Source organism: Artemia franciscana, chromosome 3 (assembly GCF_032884065.1).
Source record: "Artemia franciscana chromosome 3, ASM3288406v1, whole genome shotgun sequence".
Classification (NCBI taxonomy): Eukaryota; Metazoa; Arthropoda; class Branchiopoda; order Anostraca; family Artemiidae; genus Artemia; species Artemia franciscana.
In genome coordinates, this window is record NC_088865.1 from 30,628,276 (window position 1) to 30,640,826 (window position 12,551).

Consider the following 12,551-nt stretch of genomic DNA (forward strand, 5'->3'; position numbering starts at 1 on the left):
GAGCCTGCAGCAGATTTAGCTCAGCAGAGCAAAAGAAATAGCCTAGTAAGAACATTAGCCCTTTGGAGCAGGATAAAAGTGCAAAAAAAAGATGCTCAAGAAAGGGAGGCAATTCAGGATTACAAATTGTTTGTGCCTCACCAGATAATGAAAGCCCCATTTTTTTTACTAGGCTATTAGGAGCATCCTAGGCCTACTTGCAGGAATAACCAGTCAAAATTGCCTGAATAGGGAATACAGGGTCATAGTGAATTGTGCTTAGTTTTACAGTTTAGAATTTGCAAGGTTAGGGAAAATTTTTAAAATCTATTAGTCAAGTAGCCTATTTCAGCCAGTTGTGAAAGTTGGGATGTTGTTTGCCTTGTTGAGATGTGGATTTTCTATATTTATTTTTGTCATGCAAAGATTTTGATGTTTTTGAGTGTAAGAGGAAAGTTTCAGCAAATGGTAGATACTATATAGTTGGCTAGTTTTCAGAATGTTTCAATTGGTTACAAATGAAAAAAAAAAGATATTAGGCTAATTTGAAGGTTCAGGATAAAATTTGTGAAGAAAGTTAAGAGTAAAGACCATAATAAAAGAAACAATATGACACTGATGAAAAATAGTTTCACTAGGCCAAGGCTAGTAAAGTTTTTATAGCAATATGAGACTGTTCGGGCCTACATAATGGAAATAAATAAATTAGGCTTATGAGAAAGGTCTCTGAGAGAGAACATTGACAAAGACTTACGCTTTGTCCATTAGTTCTCTAATTTTCCATGAATTAATCATTTTTTCAAACTGTATTTAGTAAGAGCAAAAAATAAAAAGTGCAATATTAAATTGTATTTCTTCCACTTCTTTAACGCAGGTTTAAGGTAAATATTCAAAGCTTTTTAGACGTTTTTTTGGAATACCTGCACTTCTTGGCTCAACCGATCACAGTGAGTACACCCTTCACGGTTAAGTAGCAAGGTAAATCAGAAGGCACTTTGTGCTCTAAAAGAATTAAAATACTGGTTCTACAATAACCTGAGAATGACTTTCGAAATTTCACTGATAATTTCACAGACAGTTTGTGGGAGAGAAGAGGGAGGAGGAAGTGAGCCTGAATTTGCTACTTGAAGAGGTAGGGCATGAGGATTCAGCCTCCAATCTGTTTGAACTGCTGATACTATTTCTGATGAACCCATTGCACTAGAATCTATCTGTATTGAACTAATGCTGTAGAAAAAAAAGAAACCGTGTGCTTACAAGCTATTAAAACTACGAGTCTGTTTCAAGTGGCATAATTATCGAGGCATTAGTCTGTTCTCTGTATAGTATACCAGAAAAATACATTAAAGTGATTTGTGCTATGTACCAGAATAAATCTATTGCGCTTAAGGTAGGAAATGATGTTAGCAACTGGTTTTGTATTAAATCAGGAGTTAAACAGAGTTGTGTTCTCTCCCCCTTTATATGGATCATTTTGATGGACTCCGTCTTTAGGAGCACAGTAAAGGCAATTGGAGACCACGGAATCAAATGGGGAGGGAAAACGCTCCTGGACTTAGATTATGCTGATGATTTAAGCATATTAGATGAATGTGTGAACAAAATAATTGAATTTTTAGAGTTTTTGCGAGTTCAGGGTGCTAAAATAGGCTTGAAAATTAATTTGAAGAAGACTAAGTCGCTAAGGCTAGGAATAAGTGAAGATGAAAAGGTGACGCTGGATAACGAAAATATTGATCAGGTTGGCAGCTTCATTTACCTTGGTAATATTATTAGTCAAGACTGTGGGAGCAGTGAAGATGTTAAAAGTAGAATAGCTAAGGCTCAAGGTGTTTTTTCACAGTTAAAAAAAAGCTTGGAAGAATAAAAAGATAAGTCTGCAAACCAAGATTAGAATATTAGAAGCTACAGTGATGACAGTGGTCAAATATGGCTCTGAAGCATGGGCGCTCCGAAATGCAGATGAAAATCTACTGGATGTTTTCCAGAGAAACAACCTACGGATTGTTCTGGGTACCTGGCTGACTGACCGTATTTCAAAGAGTATATTGTATGGAAAATGTGGTTCGATCCCGCTTTCCAGGGCTAGAATGAATGAAAGGTTGAGATGGCTAGGCCACGTCCTGTGGATGAAGGATGACAGATTACCGAAGATTGTCCTTTTTGGCCAACCGTCTGGGGCTGCACTGAAAGCAGGTCGTCCTTGTCTGGGTTGGGAGGATGTCATAAATAAAGATTTAAAGGAAATGGGAACTTCCTGGGAGGGTGTAAAGACGGAGGCCTTGAATAGATTAGGTTGGAGGAGGAGCGTGGGTAGCTGTGTTGGCCTCAGGTGGCTTGGTGCTGCAGTGAGTTATTAGTAGTAGTAGTAGTCTATTTTAAACACAGCGTTGGGAATTGAGTCGGAATCCAGGGATTGTTGGCGGTTCAAGTAAACATGGGATTTTGATTTAAAAGAGGAGTATATGTAATGGAAAAATAGTATTTAACCGGGTTATGAAAATAGTATATTGAAAACATTAAGGGTGAATTAGCTGAAAATTTCCGAGTGTTTGTTGAAAGGCAAAAGGCCATATTACCCTATGCTTAGAGAGATGATGTATGGAAAAAAAAATGCAGGTCTCCAAACCGTCCGAAAGTTTTTGAACGATTTTCCCATGTGAATCGCACTTCATACGAAAGGGGTGGTCATAAATACAAATTTTGGCATCCTTTCAAAAGAAATCAGAGGGCAGCTAGCCCCCACTTTACCCCCCTCTTTTCTCAAAAGAAATCCGATAGAAATTTTGAGATAGTATGTTTATGTCAAAATAGTCCAAGGACCATATAGCAATGCCTTCAGGGTTGACAAAACCCCAAGAGCCAGTAGGTAAGGATTGCAACTTAAACCGTGGGGGTATATAAGGTTCTTATGAAAGGGATGATCATATATACTTTGGAAAAGGCTCATTTGATGAGTATCTCCAAAAGTACCTAACTGAATTTTGCTATAGTAACTTCTTTCAAAATATTTTAAAAATCAGATGGAAATTATTAAAGAGTTGACACAAAACCCCAGTGCCTGGAGGCAAGAATTGTAAGCTAAGCCCCAGCGGTATAAAAGGTTTTTATGGAAGAGATGGTCACATAAACTTTCCCACTCAAAATGGGGCTAAAACACACTCACTCCCACTCTCTCAGTTAGTCACACTGATAATCACTCAATCTCTCAGACTCACTCACTGACTCGCTCACTCAGGTCTCCACAAATTTTTTCATTATTTATATGTTTTCGTGAGTTTCTTTTTTCATGATTAGTTGTTTCATGTTGACGGTTTCTTTAGATTTTTATTTTCATTTATATTTGATATTAATATGATTTGAAAGAGTTTTACAATATTTATTCTGGTTGACAATGCAAGTGGCAAAAAAATAACGTCCAGTTTTCGAGATTTCAAGATGGACACATTCTTGCTAAAAATGAAACATTTCGAAATGAAACCTAACTATTTCACGGCAACATTAATTTCATAGACGCAGAAATATTAAAAATAAAATACATGACTTTGGAGCATACTTAGATCCCACCAAATACCTAAAGAAATAAGTAAGAATAAAGACTTTTCCGAAAAAAATCTTGCCTCACATATTTGTTTCCTGGATATCTATTCATTTTACTTAATAAGCATAAATGCAAAATAGGAAAAAGTGTTTGGTCTAAGGTTTACTTTTGGGAACAAATCAGAATGGAAATGGTAAACTTATAACACATGGGCAATTTTGAAGGAAGCCTTAGAGATCCTCAAAACAACTAAAAAAGCATTAAATAAGGCAATTTTTAGTTTCATCACAAGCTGTCTAACCTGGAAACTATGCTGTAAAGCCTAGCTGGAATGCATATAGCATTCCATACTATAGCACTCAGAAATGCTAATTCTAGAATTGCATCCATTTGTCTTTGACCCTCCTCCTCCATGGGGCAAACTAAAAATACATATAGTGGGCAGGGTTTTGAAGCTAAGGGAAAAGTTAGGGTTGTAGGCTACAATGTGAATTTTATTTTATATGTCTTAGTATTTTATTTATTATGTGTATTATATTAATAAATTGAACTTGGAAGAAATTGTATTTTAAATAACAATTCCAGTCATCAATGGTAATTTTTGTATAGTAGGAATTCAAAAGATAATTCAAAAACTCACACTTCTATTGATGCCAATATCCAAGATGGTTTACTTTCACACTTGAGTTTAAATTAACCAGCTGTTTATGAACAATTACAATAGTAGTCATTGTAACAATGGCTTATGATGAAATTCAAACTGGCAAATCAATCACTGGCAAAATAAGTGATTAGTTAAATATTATGAAAGGTTAACAGTACAACATCTGATTTTGCTTACAGGTAACATTACCTATAGAGCACAGCATATTATTTTATGAGCCCAGTGGGGGAAAGTCTGATTGGTTAAGCCTTGTTTGTTATGGTCATGATGTTTCATCATTGCAACCCTATTTTCCACAGAAATTTTGTTTCTGTGGCAGATAATGTGGGCAGAAACCTGCCCACATTATGCATTTTTAGTTTCATTGAAGGGGGATTTTAGAAACTTAAAAAATAGACTCACTTCTATAATAATTTATTTATAATAGGGTATGCAGAAAAATTGTAGTTAACACTTTTTGAAGCTGCTTTGCCATAGCCTACTGTACCATCAACCCCCAAAATATATAGTCAAAATTATTATTTTCAATATATTTTGACATGTGTTACCTTAAATTACCTTAAATTGCACTGGCCGGTGAATAAGGTTGGGTGAACATCCTGTAGATTTGCCGGTTGAGTGATGGAGGTGGAAGTGCGTTGTCTAGTTCCGTTGAGTAGATCCACTGGCCTCCCAGTGTAGTTTCCACTCCATCGCTGCCCAGTCTTGGTCAATTGCTTTTTTGAAGTTGTCAACAGTTTTGGACTGAACTGTTTCTTCACTAAGGGAATTCCACAGTGGAACAGCACGAGTTGAGAAGAAGTTGGAACGTTCTCTCCGTGAGCTTCTTTGTTGCTGGAGCTTCTTGGTGTGGCCCCGGGTGTGGCTAGAGAGCGACTTATTAAAAAGCCCTGGTGTGACACCATTCTCCAGCAGCTTGTGGGTCAGGATTGCATCTCCGCGTTTCCTCCTGTACGTCAGGGTTGGGAGCTTGAGTTTCTTGAGGCGTTCAGGGTACGAGAGGTTCTTACATTTGGTTGGTAGTTTTGTAGCCCTCCGCTGAATGCTCTCAAGGATCATCTTGTCCACGACATAGTGGGGAACGGCAAGAGAGACTCCGTACTCAAGTTGCGGTCTGACCAGTCCTGTATATAGCTTCCTGATTGTCCTGGGAGATCTACTGGTGATATTACGTCTGATGAGACCAAGGGACCTGTTGCCTTTTGCAGCTAGGTATTTGCTGTGACTATGGAATTTCATTTTGTCATCAACAATGACCCCAAGGTCTCTTTCTTCGGTGACAGTTTCCAAAGTTATGAGCTTCCCAGTACGATCTGTCATTGTATATGTCATTCCTGGGTTCTTAGGGCCAAGATGTAGGACTTTGCACTTTTCAGCATTAAACTCGAGGGACCAGGAAGAGGACCAGTTGTTGAGGGTGTGCAGATCTGCCTGCAGAGCTGCGCACTGTTGGTTGTTTGCGACTGGGCCAAACAATTTCGAGTCGTCTGCAAACAGTTTAAGGTCATTTTGCACTGACTGGGCTGAGTCATTGATGAACATGTTGAAGAGGGTAGGTCCCAGTTTAGTTCCTTGCGGAACTCCGCTGAGCACTGGAGTTGGGTTTGACATGATTTGATTCCCCTCCTCATCATACATCATCACCCTCTGTATTCTATCCTTGAGAAACTGGATAATCCATTCTCTTACATCTTGGTGGAGTTGATAGAACTCTAGTTTCCTTTCCAGGTACGAGTGTACTACCTTCTCGAAAGCTTTGGCTTGGTCCAGCAAGAGTACGTCAACTGGAAGGCCTTCCTCAATCATCTTGGTGATTATGTCATATGATTGAATTAGGTTTGTCTCCACAGAGCGACCCTTCCTGAAACCATGTTGTCCATCGTATAACAGGCTGTTAGTTTCCAGATGTGCAACGATTGCATCATTTAAGACGCCTTCCATGACTTTTGATGGGACAGAAGTCAGGCTGATGGGTCTGTAATTCTGTGGTTTATCTTTCTGTCCTTTTTTGAAAACTGGCATGACATTTGCTGTTTTCCAGTCAGAGGGAATAGTTTTGGAAGCTATTGACATCTGGAATATTCTTGTCAGGGGTTCCGCTATTTCAGCTGCGGTCTCCTTCAGCAACCTAGGATGGATGCCATCGGGTCCCTTTGCCTTGGATGGGTCCAAAGTTTTTAGGCGCTTGTAAGTATCACAAGCTGTGAACTGGATCGGTGGCATAGGGTGTTTGATGTGGGTGGTTGGCATATCCGGTGGGGGGCATCCAGGGTCTTTAGAGAAATTTGACGAGAAGCATTGATTGAGGGTATCTGCCATTACCAATGGGTCGGTTATTTTGGTTCCATCGCTGGAGGTAAAATGATGGATCGACCTGCGGCTTGGGTTGTTTGAAGTGACATATCTCCAAAACTTTTTTGGATTGGTTTTTGCCTCTAGTGCTATCGACTCCTCATATCTTATGGTTGCTTTTCTGGTCGCATTTCTCAGTTTGTTCCTGGCCTTTTTGTACTGCTCTAGATGGGCTGCACTCTCACAATTTTTATACTTTTTCCAAGCTTTCTTTTTCTTATTAATGACTTTTTTTAGCTGTGGTGACATATACGGAAGGGTTCTGGGACGTTCTGAGAAGTAAGTTTTCGTATGCTTCAACTCAAGACTCAGTAGTATGTCCTTGAAAAGCTCCCAGGATGCTTCAGTGTCTTGTTGCAAGGAGTTTTCCCATTCAATCTCTTGTAGGTCCTGGCGTATTTTCTTGTAATCAACAAACGTTCGTTTGATTTTGTTGGTTGGTATCTGATTCAAGATTATTGCACTCAGGATACAAAGATGGTCGCTTGCTCCAAGGGGGGGTAAGTTTGCTGTTGACATAATTTTTTCGGGGTTGTTTGACAGAACGAGATCAAGGAGAGATGGAGTTTGATGATCTCTATGTCTGGTAGGGAACTCAACTGTCTGGACCAGCAGGTTATCAGCAAAGGCTTCAAGAGTTGGATTGGTATAGTTGTTTTGAAGAGTAAAGCCTAAACCATCGACCCACCTGGTGTCCGGCATGTTAAAGTCTCCTGTGATGATGACATTTTTGGGGTTACATATTGTCATTTCATTTATAATATTTGCCACATACTGAAATGATTCTTCGGAGCTGGGGGGGGGAAGGGCTACGGTAAATCACACCAATTCTAAACTTTTCAGACCCTACTGTCAATTCAACCAGGATAGACTCTACCCAAAAATAATTGGCACTTGTGAAAAGGTCAAAGTTATTTACCTTCAAGGCTGACTTGATGTATATGGCAACTCCTCTCCTCACATTGGGTCCGTCCAGATTCGAAATGACTGTGTATCCTGGTATCTGAATATGGCTATCCTCCAGTCTATTTTGAGAGTTTTTTGGGCAAATTTCACTTAAGCACACAACGTCTATATCTTCGTGAGCCAGCAACACTTTTAGCTCATTCAGCTTGTTTGGCAAGGAGTCAATGTTTGTTGACAACACTTCTTCTTCTTCTTCTTATTCAGCAGACGGGCTTTTCAGTTGATACTATTTAGCCCTTTTCCTTTTGGCTCACTCTGTGAGATCGACAGAGCTATGGAGCTGGTTTGTCTTGTATGATTTGTATCTGCTCAGATTTCTTGAAGTATATCTTTTGATACCAGCAGTTGAATTATAAGAGAGTATATATTGATCTCTGTGCTCTGCGGGAGAGTATGGTCAGCAAGACTCTTGGCTGTTGGTGGAATTTTGTGGTGTTTGAAGCATTCTAACATTTTACGTCGCAGGGTATACTGTGCAGACGTCAGCATATTACATTCAAATAGGCAGTGATCTATTGTTTCATTCTTAAGATTACATGACCTGCAAAGGGGGGACGAGGGAACTTCGCCACTTGAATTAGGAATCTGATATGAAAATGCCTGAAAATTTAGCCCATTTGAACCTGACCGAATCCTATGATAAATCTTGGAAAGGTGCTTACTTGGGAAAGGTGATGGGGTAGGATTCTTATTAATTATCAGTACCTCTGTAAATCTCCAGCGGTAAATATCTCTAATGGGGATTGGTCTCCCACTTGGCTGGTCAATATTTAAAGCATTTTTGGCTATTTCATCTGCCTTATGGTTACCTATTATACCTGAGTGGCTTGGAATATACTGTATATGAGTTAAAATACCTTTTGTAGCAAAAATATCAATAATCCTAAGACAAAGAAATGTGTCAATATCCATCTTATTTTGAGAAGCTGACGAAAGAAGCTCTAGGCTTGACAAAGAATCAGAATATATTATAATATTTTTAATATTAACTTTCATATATTCATTAACCATGAGGAAATCTAGTGCCATGATTATGGCGTTTAGCTCGGCAGACATTACAGATGAATTATCTTGTAATCTCTCTCCTAAAGCGATATTATGGGTTGGGAAGAAAGCTCCGCTTGCCACTTTCTCATTCATTTTGGACCCATCTACAAAAATTTGGAAATAATTTTTATAAACAACATTATTTAGTTCGGCAAATTTTTTCTGAATAAAAGAAATGGGGGTAAGTTCTTTGGTCCACTTTGAGAAGTCAGTCTTTATTATGGGGGTTGACCAACTCCAAGGGGGGGTTTGGGGGAATGTGGGTGCAATAGATTTTACTGGCACTGGGAACTTCTTCTGGATATTTGCATATTCATTTGCAACGCCTCTAAACATAGATGGATTTCTTAACCAGTTATGCAGGGTATGAGAATCATTGGCTTCAATTTTTGTAAGGTACTTAATTAGTAGAGATCTTCTTCTTTCATTTATTGGTGATAGTCCACTCTCAGTAAGCAGAAACTTAGTTTTTGTTGGTTTCCTAAGACCAAATATAAGACGAATTATATCATTTTGTGTCGTTTCGATTTTTTGCATGTGGGTCTTAGCACAAGCACCATACACTATGAGGCCATAATCAATATGGGGCCTTATATATGATTTATAAAATTGGATTAGTGTTTTCTCATTACAGCCCCAAGGTGTGGCTAGTAGCCTTTTAATTATTCTTGTTTTTCTATAGCACTTTTTTATTGTATTTGTGATGTGGAGGTGGAAATTTAGTTTTTGGTCAAGTATGAGCCCTAGGTAATTAATTTGATTGTCCTCTGGGATAAGTATTCCATTTAATGTTAGCCTAGCATCATAATGATTTCGCTTATGGTGGAATTGGATAATTTTTGACTTTGTGGGTGCAGTAGGTAAAATGGACTTTTGGGAGAACTTTTCAAATTGGAAAAGTGCATTTTGCAACTTTGAATGCGTAATCTCGAAGGTATTGCCAGTTGCCCATAATACCAGATCGGCAGCGTACTGTAGATTGGTATGTGGGAGGTTCATGTCCCACAGAAAAAGTGAAAATAGGAGGCAGCTCAGGACTGCACCCTGTGGAAGGCCTTTGGTTATTGGAGTTTTGGGTGAAGAGGCTGAACCTACACAAACAATGAAACTTCGGTTTTCTATAAAGGAATTTATGAAGGATACAAGTTTGGGGGATAGTCCAAGGTTTGTAAGTTTAACTAATAGAATCTGGTGGTCAACATTATCATAAGCTCCTTCAAAATCTAGGAATGCAGCAGTTAAGACATTATTTTTTGATAGGGATTCATTTATTGCATTTGTTAACACTATGAAAGCATCTGTTGATGAGTGGTGTTTCCTGAAGCCAGTTTGAGTATGAGGTATCAGATTATTCTTCTCAACAAACCAAAGCAGCCGATGGTAAATCATTTTCTCCATTAATTTTCCCAGCACTGGGGTAATCATTATGGGTCTATATGACTGAGGGTCATGTTTAGGTTTATTTTTCTTTAAAATTGGTATAAGAGATGAACATTTCCAGATATTAGGGAATGTGGATGTAGCCCATGCATGGTTATAGCAATTTAGGAGCTCCTGTTTGTACAAAGGGGAAAGATTCTTTATCCATATAGGGTGTATATTATCATAGCTACTTGTAGCATTGGCCTTGATATGCTGAATTGCATTATTCAATTCATGTATCGAGAAGGGATGGTTTATATATTCTGAACCTGGTCGGGGCTGGTAAATAGGATTTGTCATGATTTGTGTGGTGATATTTTGGTTTTTTGATGTTAGCTTCTTTGAGAAAAGGGAGGCAAATAATTTTGCCTTATCAGTGTCGTTATCATAGTGGGAATTCTCATGTATTAGTTCATACATAAGAGGGTTGGAGGATGTTTTTTTCCCACAGATTTTGCTTATAAGTCTATGTATTCTTGGCTCAGATGTTTCTCTGGAAAGATTATTTGCAAAATTATTCCAATAATTATATTTGGCATTAGTTATTGTTCTCTTGAGGTTAGCCTCTGCTTGTAATTTACTTAAATATGTGTCAGGGGATGGTTTTCTTAGGTATGCTCTCCTAGTTGCATTTTTTATTCTCCACATAATTTGGCAATCTTTTGTCCACCATGCTTTAGGGGTGTGTTTAGGGATGGTTTTCCTAGGTGAAGTTCTGGGGATAGCTTGATTAGCTGCATTTGTTAATATTGATGTCATAGCTTCAGCACACGTGTCAGCAGTTACAACTGAGGTATGAGATTTCTGGGTTAAACTTAGGACTTCTTCATTAAGCTTATTTCTAAACATGGTCCAATTTGCTTTGGTGTTGACATATTTAGGGATATGTGGGAGAATGTTGGCTGGTTCATTTAAAGAGGATACTATTGCAAAATGGTCAGTGCATAGATTTTCAATTTTCTTAATATAAATTTTATTTAGTATATTTATTGAAACAATTTGTAGGTCAATAGTTGAAAATTTACCACTTTTGGGGTTAAAATATGTATTTAGATTAGGAGGGGTAGCAATTGCTAAATCGGCATTATTTGAAATCAATCTTTCAATGAGCTTACCAGCTTTATTTGCTGGCTTATCCCCCCACAGAAGACTGTGGGCATTAAAATCCCCGCAGATGATTATGTTTTTTAGCATATTAGAATTAGTAATATAAGTGAAAAAATCCATGGCATCTGTAGTCTGGCCATTGGGGTTATAAAGACTTAATATGTATGTTTTTGTATTATTTATCCAAACATTGATGCCAATAACATCAACATCATTTGAAAAATCTGGGAAATTAATACCGCAAAATTTAATATTATTATTTAAAATTATAGCTACGCCACCTCCTTTTCTCTGAGAAGACCTATCCTTTCTCAGGATAGTATATCCTGGAAACTTTGTTTGTTGGTTATTAGTCAAATGGGTTTCTTGAAGGCAAGCAATATCAATGGAATTTTTATTCATAAAAGATAAAAGTTCATTTAACTTATTTTCTGAAAGTGATCTTACATTCCACTGAAGTATTGAAATATGCTGCTTTGTTGTTTTAATTTTCATTTTGCTGTGTATCAATCTTTAGCTTTGCTAGGAGCAGAGCAAGATCTTTTTTTGCTTGGATATGCATGTGATTGGGTAGGTACAACTTTGCCAATTCGCTTATTATTTTTGCTTTTTGTGGTTGTTTTAGGTTCATTGACTGTACTGCATTAGAATTTAGTATAAATAGGCACATGTTAGGTGTTAATTCATTTGGATATTCATCTGGCTTTTTGTTGATAATTTGATTAATACCCGTTAATACTTCTGATTCATTTCTACTCGGGAGAGGTGGCCATTCTGATATTCTATCATTACTTGTAGAGGCTGGAAGGTTTGTCCAGGGTGAACCTCTCTTATAGGAATGTGAGCTTTCATCACTTGTTTCTGTCTGCTTCTTCTTCTTCCTGAGCCCGCTGGAACTAGCACGTCATCGTTGGATGACGGACTTTCGTCTGTTACTCTTATTTTGACTTAATACCTATAAATTTGGTAAATATCTCATTGTTCATATTGTTGACCTACAAATTAATTGAACTAGATGCCATTTCTTATGCTCTTTCTAAATATAATAAATGTTTTTCTTGCTAATTCAATTTTAAGCCCTATTAGGACTCTTGAAAATAATAATATCATTCTATATTATTTGGATATAAAATTGGTTATGATATTTATAATCATTCAATTTTTCTATTTCATTATAAATCTATTTTGTAAAAGTTGTATAATTCACAAGCTTTGATTTGTCAATTTTAAGTTGATAAAAAAAAATCAAAACAAATCTGTCATGTGTTCTTCTTGTTCTGTTAGGCAGCTTAAGAACTGCCAATTCACCTATATGTCAAAAATGTCAAATCCAACAAGAATAAACATGGCAGATGGAAAAAAGGGAAATTGTTTTGAATTTTTATCCAACTTAATTGTGATAAATCAATGCTGGTGGATTACATAACTTTGTAAAGTCCATGGTTTAAGCCTTTTTCATACCTAAGAACTAGA

The 12,551-nt window shown here is 37.5% G+C and overlaps 2 protein-coding genes across 2 annotated transcripts in view; one reads left to right on the forward strand and one right to left on the reverse strand.

Moving 5' to 3' along the window:
- Nucleotides 1-865, reverse strand: part of LOC136025145 (telomere length regulation protein TEL2 homolog) — a 47,511-nt gene extending 46,646 nt beyond the window's left edge. Inside the window, exon 1 of the mRNA XM_065700894.1 lies at nt 734-865. Coding sequence (XP_065556966.1) covers nt 734-774 — 41 coding nt within the window. The 5' untranslated portion in view covers nt 775-865. The remainder of the gene's footprint in view (nt 1-733) is intronic.
- A 2,611-nt stretch (nt 866-3,476) lies between these two features.
- Nucleotides 3,477-12,551, forward strand: part of LOC136025146 (protein TAPT1 homolog) — a 62,592-nt gene continuing 53,517 nt past the window's right edge. The window contains exon 1 of the mRNA XM_065700895.1: nt 3,477-3,565. The gene's annotated coding sequence lies outside the window, so the exon portion shown is untranslated. The remainder of the gene's footprint in view (nt 3,566-12,551) is intronic.